The sequence below is a fragment of the Wasmannia auropunctata genome, unplaced genomic scaffold (assembly GCF_000956235.1).
Source record: "Wasmannia auropunctata unplaced genomic scaffold, wasmannia.A_1.0 LD336078.1, whole genome shotgun sequence".
NCBI lineage: Eukaryota > Metazoa > Arthropoda > Insecta > Hymenoptera > Formicidae > Wasmannia > Wasmannia auropunctata.
The window spans coordinates 4,010,159-4,022,167 of NW_012026812.1; the positions used below are offsets into that span (position 1 = coordinate 4,010,159).

General features: G+C 32.8%; 5 protein-coding genes and 1 long non-coding RNA gene across 8 annotated transcripts in view; 2 read left to right on the forward strand and 4 right to left on the reverse strand.

Moving 5' to 3' along the window:
- Positions 1-585: 585 nt before the first annotated feature.
- Positions 586-1,933, reverse strand: LOC105449001 (NADH dehydrogenase [ubiquinone] iron-sulfur protein 4, mitochondrial). Its single transcript, XM_011687954.1, has 3 exons — positions 1,757-1,933; positions 1,069-1,389; positions 586-903 (listed from the first exon to the last, which is right to left on the reverse strand). The coding sequence occupies exons 1-3, from the start codon at positions 1,813-1,815 to the stop codon at positions 726-728; spliced, it is 558 nt and encodes a 185-aa protein (XP_011686256.1). The 5' UTR covers positions 1,816-1,933; the 3' UTR covers positions 586-725.
- Positions 1,934-2,467: 534 nt separating this feature from the next.
- LOC105449005 lies at positions 2,468-4,247 on the forward strand. Of its 2 annotated transcripts, none has more exons than XM_011687958.1 (4): positions 2,468-2,610; positions 3,114-3,239; positions 3,380-3,599; positions 3,924-4,247. In XM_011687958.1, the coding sequence occupies exons 1-3, from the start codon at positions 2,599-2,601 to the stop codon at positions 3,560-3,562; spliced, it is 321 nt and encodes a 106-aa protein (XP_011686260.1). In that variant the 5' UTR covers positions 2,468-2,598; the 3' UTR covers positions 3,563-3,599; positions 3,924-4,247. The 2 variants fall into 2 exon arrangements, 1 of the variants encoding a protein (XP_011686260.1); XR_974296.1 differs by having other exon boundaries at positions 2,469-2,610; positions 3,380-3,650.
- On the reverse strand, positions 3,497-6,889 carry LOC105449004. Its single transcript, XR_974295.1, has 4 exons — positions 6,804-6,889; positions 6,182-6,335; positions 5,002-5,165; positions 3,497-3,583 (listed from the first exon to the last, which is right to left on the reverse strand). It is a non-coding gene; the product is annotated as an uncharacterized LOC105449004 (long non-coding RNA).
- LOC105449003 (peptidyl-alpha-hydroxyglycine alpha-amidating lyase 2) lies at positions 5,017-8,633 on the forward strand. 2 transcript variants are annotated; one of them, XM_011687957.1, is made up of 8 exons: positions 5,017-5,101; positions 5,816-6,008; positions 6,217-6,374; positions 6,676-6,874; positions 7,168-7,360; positions 7,539-7,727; positions 7,947-8,059; positions 8,187-8,633. In XM_011687957.1, exons 2-8 carry the CDS (start codon positions 5,844-5,846, stop codon positions 8,298-8,300), a joined length of 1,131 nt encoding a protein of 376 aa, XP_011686259.1. In that variant the 5' UTR covers positions 5,017-5,101; positions 5,816-5,843; the 3' UTR covers positions 8,301-8,633. The 2 variants fall into 2 exon arrangements, with proteins under 2 accessions (XP_011686259.1, XP_011686258.1); XM_011687956.1 differs by having other exon boundaries at positions 5,025-5,101; positions 5,819-6,008.
- Positions 8,634-8,866: 233 nt separating this feature from the next.
- LOC105449002 (ubiquitin-conjugating enzyme E2 8-like) lies at positions 8,867-10,509 on the reverse strand. Its single transcript, XM_011687955.1, is given in 5 exon segments — positions 8,867-9,518; positions 9,619-9,701; positions 9,899-9,991; positions 9,993-10,080; positions 10,236-10,509. Coding segments are annotated over 5 exon segments (522 nt in total). The 5' UTR covers positions 10,343-10,509; the 3' UTR covers positions 8,867-9,367.
- A 444-nt stretch (positions 10,510-10,953) lies between these two features.
- Positions 10,954-12,009, reverse strand: part of LOC105449006 — a 1,273-nt gene continuing 217 nt past the window's right edge. The window contains exon 2 of the mRNA XM_011687960.1: positions 10,954-11,494. Within this exon, the coding sequence (XP_011686262.1) occupies positions 11,294-11,494 (201 nt within the window). The 3' untranslated portion in view covers positions 10,954-11,293. The remainder of the gene's footprint in view (positions 11,495-12,009) is intronic.

The window sequence follows — 12,009 nt, forward strand, 5'->3', positions numbered from 1 at the left end:
TACAGCATAATTGGCTGAAAGGAACGGTGATAATTGCAATATATCCTTTAAGCAGAAAGAAAGCTTAGTTGACCACGAGAATGTAAAATCACACGGAAGGCATTAATGCAACGGGCTCGAAGGGAGATTCGCATTTTTCGATACGACACCGAGATGTTCTAACATGATCTTCGATAATTTTAGATCAGTCTTGAATTCGAACGTGTATTGTATGATAACTTCTCATTTCGCTCCGCCTGACTCGAAGGCGCGCAAACTCGTCAATACACAACGTTGTTAACAATATTGTAGTATATAATTATAAATAATAATACAAACGAAATATAACTAGAAATGTTAAAATGTTATCGGGCTGTTGTTATCTTCGCTGAAACATATGTCATTGTTTCCGCCCAAGATCTTCCTCAATACTTAGGTAATCGTATAGATTTTCAAACATACCCGCGATATTACTTACATTATTAATATAATTAGAACAAGTGTAACATACAAGCCAAAATGTAAATAAATTTATTTAATGTATTCAAACATTAAGGAATAGGCAAAAAGATATATATACCTATATATATCGAATTTAAACTGAAATACATTACGCTAAATATATATACATTTATTTGCATTATGATACATACTTATTTCAGAATTTTTTAAATGACTACAATCAACAATCAAATAGCAACAATCGTTGCTATTGCCTGAACTTACGAGTGATTAACTTGAGTGGATTATTTAGTCGAAACTCGGGTACGTTTGTTCCAAGAGAAGTTCATCCCGTAGCTACGAGGTTTCGGCTGACTAACATTTGGCTTTTGCACGTAGTAATCCCATCCCATCTTTTTGCAGTGAGCAATCGCCTCTTCCTTTGTCGCAAAATCAACTTTGATATTTGACATAGGATCTCCACTGCATCAAAAATACATAAACATTATTATATCATGCATATAAATATATATGTTATATGCATTACTGTATACAATAGATACCAAATACCAGAAGTGGCTCAAATATATCACAATTTGTATGGCTTATATGTATATAAAACATAAACTTAAACACATTAATATTTACCTGGAAGTCCATCCCATCAATGGATTCTCCCAGCGTTCGCGTGTATCGAAATCCATTTGCCAAAGGTGAATATTATTCGTTCCCGATTGCATAGCACTTTTGGCAGGCTGATAAATCCGTACTTTGCGCGTCTTGATGTGTTCCTCAGGAACACCGGACACGTAACCAACGTCTTCTTCAGCTACAGTGATTGTGCTTTTCAAGGCTTGCACGTACTTGGCCTCCTCTTGTGATTGTATAGTCTCTTGAAGATTCTTACGCTGCGCTATGTCAGGTTTCTTTTCTACTTCTGAGCCTTTACTTGAAAATAATCTGCTCAATCTGCAAGAAACAAAACTTCTATAACTTGTAAACTCGTCTTTTCAATAATTCTTTATAAGCTAACGTTACATGCTCTGCTATTGCATTTTAATTTTAAAAAATAAAAACAGAATTTAGGAACAGTGTATCCAACGATTTAGAGATGGGTTGTCATCGATTCTTCAACTCGTATTAAAATTGAATATATTTGGCTTTATTGCGCGTGCATCAAGAAATTTTATAGTTTCAGCTTGAATATACTACGCATTGAAATAATATTTAGTATAATTAAAACGGATCTAGTAGATCTGTTATGTAAAATTTCGAGGTTATGTCCTATGTCTATCTTTCATTATCATTTGCCTAGAAAATGAACAAAGCGAGATACCCAGGACTGCTCCTGCAAATTCCACTCGCACATTGTTGCAGTAACGCGCGAGACGCCATTCCGTTCGCAAAAATATAACAAATAATAAATTGGACGCGAAACAGCTGATCATATGGAACAATTCTGGAACGACTGTCGGCAGCGTCGTCCGTCGATGGTGTCGGCAAACCTAGTTCGCCTTACGGCCAGTGTGCGGCGCAACAAAATTTGACTCAAATTTCGGCGCACTTTTCAAAACTATAATGCTGTACGCAGATTTAAATGTATAGTCAATAAATTAGGTACGTACGCAGCTCATTATATATACTTTGCGGTATGTATTTGTAGTCTTATATATTTTCCGTAAAGAAAAATTCCAGGAGAATCTGTAAAGTTAAATACATAATCTCTTTAGAAATAAATTTCAAAATGTTAAGCAATCAAATATAATTATAAATTCCGTATATTCTCCTTCAATTTTCTTACAAAATGTATATTTACACAGTGTCTTTGTGCTATTTCAGTACATTGTCGTTTTAGCTTTCTACCAAGAGATTGCATCCGTGCGTCACAAGCTCGATCGATCGCCATACGGAATTGTACGGAATGAGAGAAAGAGAAAGGGGATAGGAGAAAGAGAGAGGCTGACCTACCCTTAACGGTGTCACAGCGAGCGTACCGGACGAGCGTACGCATGCCCGACGTCACTTGCTCCTTCTCTCAGGAACTGCATCGCGTAGGGATAACACAGCGAGTAACACCGCGACGGGCAAATGTAGCTCGCGTGGGCTCACCACCCTCTTCGCATTTTTTGCATGTAATCAAGAGTCGAGAATAAGGCTGTTGCGAGGCGAGGCAGAGAGATGAGGGAAAATGTAAGTGCATATATTAACATGCGAAAATGTAAAATCGACGAATTTTCTCGGTTTCCTTGATGCACGTCAACAATCCCGGCAAAAATTTTTCTAATTCTTCATGTAATTTCTCAGAATTCCTATGTAAATTTTAGGATTTTTCAGAATGCCTTTTTTTTATTTCTCAGACTTTTACATGAATTAAAACATTCAGAAGTGCTTAGAAAATCTACAGTTTTTCTAAAATTCTTTATAAATTCTGAATTTATTCATCAACGAAACGTTGCAAATTCGAATTACTCCGAAGACTAATGGCAAAATTTATTTATCTATAAATATAATTTGTCACATTCGAAATTCGATAAGAGAAAATGTAAATTAAATTCTCTAAAAAGAGTCGATAAATTTTGGTAGAAATGAAATTTAATAAAAATTTAATATCTTGTTTTTGAAATGAGAAAATGAATCGATTAACTTTATACATATTTCATGTACAGCGTAAATTGTGTATTACTCTTTTCCAGGACAGAATTACGTTATGTTTTTTATTGATATTAGCGTTATGTACGAGAGTATATTCGGCGGACGCCAGGCACATAATTACCAAGAGAAATTACAGTGACCAAAGTGTAAGGGGCTATCTAGCCGAGGTAGGCAAATAAATCAAATTAAAGAAACAAGTACTTATTTTATATCATAACGTACGAATTATATTACTTAACGAAAAGAAAATATTTCTATGATGTTTTCTCGAATTTAAAACAACGAAATTTAACAACAAATTTCTCAGAGGATCTGCTGGTGGAACGAAGTGTGCAAGGAAGAATTTCACAGTAAATTCCGGTGTCGCTGCCCGAGATGGTCCTATTGCCGTGCACCAGGAAGATATTACGACGCGCATTGCAGTATGACACGCACAGGCTACATATGGACCCAACCGGAAACACCGTTGAGTCTCGAAATCGATAAATAAACGACGCTACGAGTGCCAGCCCTGCAAAGAAAGAAAGGTGAATTAAAAAGAATCGATAAGAATCCATTTCGCAAAGTCGCGAAATAAAGTAAGTGAAATATAATAATCATTTTTTCAATCTTTTTTTCAGTATTTTACGTATTTTAGTATTGCTACTATAACTTTACACATTTTTCATATGAAATAATTCTCTTGTTGTTACTTCATCTTTAAATCAATTATTTTCTATTTTGTTTAATTTTGTTCAGCATTTAATCAAACTAGAAATGGCAGAAAATATCCAAATATTTTTAAACAGTTACTCATTATACATCACAGAAATGAATGATTTTCGACTAATGTTAATGGATTTTTTTCACAGGGATGGCAATACGATGGAAATCAAATATCTCCCGTTTAAAATCAAAATCGGTGCTCGTTAGAGTTTCGCAGATTTCACCGGTTAAAACATGGCACAATTGTTCTAAAGGTAATTTTTTATTAACAGCTTTGCTTAAAAAGAAGACGAGAACATTATTCAAAGAATGGTATTCTTCGAAGACATTTGGATTTCGAAGAATAATGTGATAGCTGTATTATTAGCGCATTGACGAACACTTGCTGCCAAGAATTTATAATTGCTGTATTATATTAAACTCGTTATGGTCGTATATGGTTGCTATTAATAAAGCTCTGATGGAGTAATTATTTTTCAATAATCCACTCACTTGTCCCACAGATTTATCTTAACATAGATTTTCCTTACAGAAATACTGGATTTATTACTGGAAAATAGGAATTAACTACTTATTTTGAGTATTAAACTGAATTTCTGTAAGGGTTACACATAACTTGTTAAAACACTAATTTTGTTTTTAGTTTTTATAAATATCATTTAATAATATAATAATAATATCCTCCTCATTCATAATTTAATTATAATTTACAAAAATGTAACTGAAATTCGAGTGTACAGTAAGCCAAAATCTTATCGAAAATAGAAATTAGAATTAAAATTACCGCAAACAAACTAAATTTTAATTCAAGTCTGTCACATACAGTACGTGTTATGTACACAGAAAAAAATTATATATATATATATATATTAACAGCATCTAACAAAAATAATCTTGTTAATTTAATAACGTACATTAATAAAATAAATATTTTATTAAAACAAGCATGACGTATTTGTCTCCATTAATATACTTTATTGAATTAACAGCATGATTTTTAATTAGGTTGCTGTTAGCTAATACTGTTAACACAACAGCATGTTTCTTTCTGTGTACGTGCCTGGACCAAACAATGCTACAGATTACTGAGAGTTATTGATTATCTTGCGAACACATAAAAACTCTGACGTCAATGGTTTCCAGGATACGATCACCCGGCATTCCTACCCACTTTCCTGGGACGGTAAGCAGGACACCTGCGCGCGAATATCGATCTTCACCCACCTGTCTGATTGTACCGGCGAATCCTTTTTCAAAAATCCTCCACAGATCCAGTTGAGTTTGAACGACATCTGACACAACAGCTGTTTCTCATCAATCATCGGTATATCCAATTTATTCTGCATATTAATGAATTCACGATCGACTGTTCGTTTCCTTCATTATTCCTAGACACAATTGATTTTATTCAAGTTAAAGTGAGATATAATCGCTTACACTGCGCCGAATAAACAATAAATTTTTAACAAGCAATTAAAAATTATAATAGAAAACTAATGTTAATTTTATTACAAAATAAATAATATTAAAAAATAATTCGAAGAAATTATTGGCTGCCATTATATTAATTCTATAAAAGGCGGTTTTTTATTATTTTAATTCACGTTCAATTATTCTTCACCTTATATGTACGTTATATTTTCATATATTTATATCCCTACTACGCCGCCCTATAATTTTTTTACAGTTTTATTATAATCCCTTTTGTTCTAGCGATCTTATATATTAAAATTGTCGTATTTCGATCCAATTATCATAAAATAATTATAGAGATATATAGTTTTTGATATATTATTCCACCGGGTGGCGAGTCAGATCATCATTTGATTCGATCTCACTGTATTTCAACATCGAAATCTTGAATTCTTTTGTTTTCGTATTACGTCGGGCAATCGATTCATTTCCTTGCTACGTACTTGTTGCATTAATCTATCGGTAGCTATCTATATTCTCGAGTTGTGACAATTTTAGTTCGACGAGCGCTTGCGCATGTTATCGATTAGTGCTTGGCAGTGCTTGGACTGTTTCACTTGTTCAGTAGATCCCGCCGACTGTGAGATTTATGGATGAGCAGAGAGGCGATGGCGAGTGATGGAGAAAACCGATTCCTTTTAGTTCTCTCGGTGTTCGCAATAGTGATATTTAAAGGTGTTTCGTCCGATATCGGCGAAGAAGGTTTCGACGGAAGAAATTTCAACAAATTTAACGCTCATCTTTACCGATTCTCTCACGTATGTAACTGAATTTACATCTGATATTATCTTAATAAATTGTCATGTCGCAATATTTAGAAATTCTAAATTTTGCACTGATTTAAGCCAATATTCGTAAGCCGTTCGTATTTTCAGACCATCTTAAGTAATACATTCATTCTGCCCAGCTGTTATTGATAAATAAAACTTACGATTATTTTTGTTTGTTTTCCGGTAAAAAATGCAGGATCAGTCATTTTCGGAATCTCATAATGCGCCACTGCATCCCGTTGAAAATCATTTCTGGCGAAGTCCCGAAAATCTTGGTGAGGTTTCCGGAGTCGCGGTAGAGCCGAGTGGAAATCTCTTGATTTTTCATCGCGGAGATCGAATATGGAATTACGAGTAAGTCATCAATAAATTAATGAATAAAAATCAAAAGAGCATAACGTACAATTTATAAATTTCAAACTTTCTAAGGAAAACAACGATTGTTGAAGTATTTAAATATGCACTATAACACTTTTTTTAAAAAGAATAACTGTGATAGCTTTGGAGCTGATTTTATTTCAGTAACTGTATCCCTGATCGGATTTATTTAATTCTTTTAACTTTTAATATGCTAAATATATATTTCAGAACAATCCATTTAAATTTGAAATATTTCCATAATGTTTTATTAATAAGGGATTTGATGAAATTTTAGCACCTTCAATGAGAATGCAGAATATCAAGAGAAATACAGAGGTCCCATTCGTGATAATACAGTATTAACGCTAGATTCTAAAACCGGTGATATTATTCATGGTTGGGGAAATCAGACGTTTTATTTACCACACGGAATTCATGTTGATCCCTTTGGAAATATATGGTTGACTGATATTGCTCTCCATCAAGTATTCAAGGTATACATATAAAAAAATGGACATTAAAAAGATAAATAACCTTTGTTATAATTAATAAATGATAAAAAATAAATAATAATAGATCATAAATTTTGCCTTTAAACAAATGAAATGTTGCGTTATACTTAATTGTGAAATATCTTAGATTCTAAACCACAAATGTTTTCATTGGTAATAATTATGTATAAACGATGAATATGCGCATATATTTAAATTATTGTATATTGGCAAGTAACTGAAAATTTATTATTTAGTAATAATTTATTAAAAGCTGATATCCGTATAAATTATAGTACTCAGCTTCTGGTGTTCCTCAACTGGTCCTCGGTCAAAGATTCGAGCCTGGTAGTGACATAAATCATTTCTGCCAGCCAACCTCAGTAGCGGTTTTACCGACTGGCGAAATCATTGTCGCTGACGGATATTGCAACAATAGGATAGTATTGTTTGATAAAGGAGGCAATCCCAAATATACTATTGACGAAAGTACGTTAAATATATACTAATCAAATAATGTTAATAATGTCCATCTTAAATTCTTACATGTACTAAAATAATTCTTAAGTCTATATAGAAACACATTCTCTTCTTTTGTAAAAATATACTTTCAATATATTTTTTATTATTAAATATTTAAATAAAATTAATATATTTGCAATTGTAGATTGGCTTACTTTGAGAATCCCACATGCCCTGACAATTTTGCCAAATAGACAAGTATGTATCGCTGACCGAGAAAATTGGCGAATTGTGTGCCTGGACGTGACGTTTTCCGGATTGAGTGAAAATTTAAAACTCCCCTATTCGATTCATCATCCGCATTTTGGTCGAATATTTGGAATTGCGTCGTACCGTAAGTAATTCATGATAACTGCAACTTCTCGTGTATAAATTATATTTTCTGTATATTAAAAATACACTTTCAATCTCGTTAAATTCCAATCCATACTAATATTAAATAAATCATACAATAAAAATAAAGTCAGAAATATTGATTAATAAAAAAATCAGCAATATTATAATAGTACTTCATTTTTCAAGATAAATGTCTTTATTATATCAATAATTTCAGATGGTTTTATTTATGCTGTGAATGGTATGACATATAGAAACGTACAAATTAAAGGTTTCACCATCGATCCCTTAAATCAGAACGTAACCGGATTTTGGGGCCCAGAATCTTCAGTAAGTATTATGTTTTCGTAATTTCCATACATACATTATAGATATCTAACATATACATCTGAACAATGCGCAATAATATTTTGCTATTTTTTTAAATAAAAAAAATATATATTCTATTTTTTCTCAGTCTTTCACAATGCCCCACGCCATCGCTGTATGCCCATATGGGACAGCCCTTTACGTATCAGAAATTGGACCAAACAAAGTATGGAAGTTTGACCTGATAACTAAATCTAACTAAGGTTAAACTAACGCAGGTGTTAAACGACTGGTATTACAACTGAGAACGATCGTCTGATGCTATTTACACTTATAATTCTGGAGACCAGAAAACAAATTCATGAAAAACAGTGAAATACAATCGTTCTCTTCCAGCCTCATTAATCGCAGAATATAAAAAAAATGATAAGAAAATATTTTTTTATTCGCTTTCTAATTTAACATCTGTTATAACTATATTAATAGCCGCGATCCGATTTACGCTTACATTGAAATGTTCACGACTCCTCACAGGAAGAATTGATCCCTTTGTATTTAATAAACTCAAATAAATGAACCTAAGTTTCTGTGGATATTCAAGTATAGTGACACATTGCAAGCATACATAATTACACATTACACGACTTTGTAATTCATGCTTGGCCCGTGCTATCCCTTACTAGAAGACAAGGACCATATTAAATTTGATAAACCTTTCCAAAATAGATCAATGTTTCTTAAGTATTTTTTTATATTTATTTTTCATTATACACTGTATTATTTATTATATTAAAAAATATTAAATGTTTATTAAATATTTATTGTTTAATTACTTATTTGAAATAATATTTTAAAATATATAATATACATTCAAACAAACAAAAATTGCAAAAATTGCGTTTATCGCAAGCTTAAGAAATAGTCTCTAGACTATAAAAAACTTTATAAACTGTCATAGGCAAATTAAACAAAATTTTTATAGTATTTTAAAATATAACTGAAGAGATTTAATAATCATTTGAATAATTGAAACTTTATCAGATTGTTATTGCACGAAAACATTTCGATGTAAAAATAGAAAGAACCAAAAAACAGTAGCCCCAGAATCAAGCGAATGAGATTGAGAGTGGGATTTGGTCTTCGCGCGCGAATTGCAATAATAGAAATAACATTATGAATTTGATCTCACTAATACATGATCAATATGATCATGATTAACAATATTTCCTATAAATACACAGTCGTTTTCAGTAAATCCGTTCGTTTTTTCTAGCACAATGTATCACAAATCTCATTATCAATTTATTAAATATGCTTATGTGATATCTACTAATTAGTATCTATACTCCGTTCACAGTAAGAGCATACCCAAATTCGACGAAAATTCGTACGTCTCGCGCATGTTCCCTCCACAGAATGCTTGGAAAGTACTACTCTTCCTACCATCCTACCCATATGTGGAGAGGCAGGCATGCTCGTGCTGTGAATGGAGTATAGGTATACATTATTTATATCGGATTAATCGTGATTTATACATTACCGTGCACTAGAGTGGTGTTACGACATCGTGCATTGCGTACCTCCATGTCCACGTCCTTGCTACCTCTTCGAATTTCTCGCGATCGTTCATGTACATCTCCCCTAATTCTGGTTCTATACACACCTGTTAATAACAATCATACATTAGTAATAATTCAAATATATTATTGCTAGTCTTGATAAGTGTATAAATATACATTAATATATAATATCGATTTATAAATTAAATTGAAAATTTTTGAAAATTAAAATAAATAATTAGGGTTAATATTTTATTAAATATTTTTATCGAATAGATTGATTCCAAAATGATACACTTACATGACAGTACAGATCTGTAAGCAGACTTTGTATACTGATAAGAACTTTAGATATTATGAGAGCAAGTGACCAATTGTGATGTATCGAGTCAATAATCAATATCAACGTCTCTGTACCTCAATGTACGTTCGGGTGAGGTTTTTTTCGTTAGAAATCTCACTGCAGGTGGGCACATGGGATAACTGTAAGAAGTGTGGTTATACATACATAGTATATTAGTACATACATAGAATATTAAATTTTAATTCAATTTTACAATTAAATTTTAACATTTTCTCAGAGATTTTATTAGAAAGATAAAAAAATACTGTAAAGAATGAGCAAGCTTAATACATACCTAAACGGTACTTGTAGATATAGATAAAACAATCCTCCCTCATACGGATTTTCCACTGATCTCATGATAGTGGCTTGCCAGTGGCAGCACATATGATTGAGAGGCATCGCCTCAATGCTTTCCGGTGCATCAATCCTTAAGCTTTTGAGCTCGTTAAGTAACCTGTTCCTTCGTCAAGAGTTCTTCTCCATTCTGGGCGGCCGTGATCGCAGAGAGAACTGCGCCAAGCATGTCCGACACACAAGCGGTACCGAGGAGGTTAGACAATCGTACACTTCATACCAATTTTTGATGCAGCCGGTGGGTTTGTACAGAAGCGTAATTTCACATGCTGCTTCCATTGCAGCTGCTGTGACGTGCGTCAACAATAGGGCAGAGAGGATCCTCTCTGAATAGGGCAACAGGCCGCACTCTGCACCATCGTCGACGACGTCGACACTCAATGACACTCGACACTCTCGACAGACTGATTCGCTGCCGACAGTGCCGACCACAAGTCTTCAACAAGTGAGGTTCGAATCTTCGCTAAGTGGGGTTTGAGTCTCCGCTAAGTAAGGTTCGAATGCGCGCACGCTATAAGTGCAGCGGGAGAATTATAAATTCAATAAATCTCCATTAAAATGTGGTTCGAGTCTCTGCTAAGTTGGGTTCGAGTCTCCGCTAAGTCTTTAAGAGTATCTCGTCGGTGGTAGGTTATAAATGTTTAATTAAAATTATCTGGATGATTCACAAATCTTTTTAATCATGCTTCATAACTCTTCATACAAAATACAAACGATTCGATACAAAAAATTTGTATAATTTATTTATTTCGGTTAAACGCATGGCGAAAAATTAATTAATTAATTACAATTAATTGAATGACTCACAAACCTTTTTAAATGCACTTCAAATGTCTTAATACGAAATACAAACATATGGGTTTCTTAAAAAGACAATGTTCGACAAAAAGTCAATGTTCGATCAAATACGTTACATTATACGATTGTATTTTGTTTATTACAGTAAATTGTGATGTGTATCTAAAACAAGGTACACCGCATTTTGGAATATATCCATCAGGTTCCTCTTACTGTCGGATATTTCTCTATCAAATTGATTGAATGTGCAACTAAAAAGTTTGTTAAAGTATGCATATCCCGTAATTTCTGTACATTACTTAGACTTAGCGACTTTGCGTGAATTGCTAATGAGGTAAGTGCATCATCGGATTTGCCCCGCTTAATGATGTTCCCCAACTCTTTATCTTGATTTGATACCTTAACAAACAAAATGTAGAATAAAATTTTTTTATTTTCGACTTAGTTTTCGAAAAAAATCGAATTTGAAGATTCGCGCGACTTACGCATACAGCTGTTACAGTCAACAAAATACGGTTCGTCGAACGATGTTTAAAGTGTATCGTGTTTATAAACAATGTCTATACGGCATTTAAAAACTACTGAGTTCAAGTAAAAACACAAAATAAATTTTTCCATCACGTCGAGGAATCACGTCGTGCTTATACATATTATTAGTTCGGACGCTGTATATGTATGTATACGCACAATTTTTTAAATAATAAAAGATTTAAAAATTTAAAAGAGTAAAAATGATTTAAAGATAAAGTTAGGAAAAGCAGTTCAAGTATTATATTTATGTGTATAAATGTAAGAAACACAAGTTTTTTAAATTCTAAATTTGTCCTTTTGGCAATAATAAGCAACTTCATACGTGGAATAAGTCTAATAATTAATTTTTAAATGAACAATCAAATCAATTTATATGCAACATT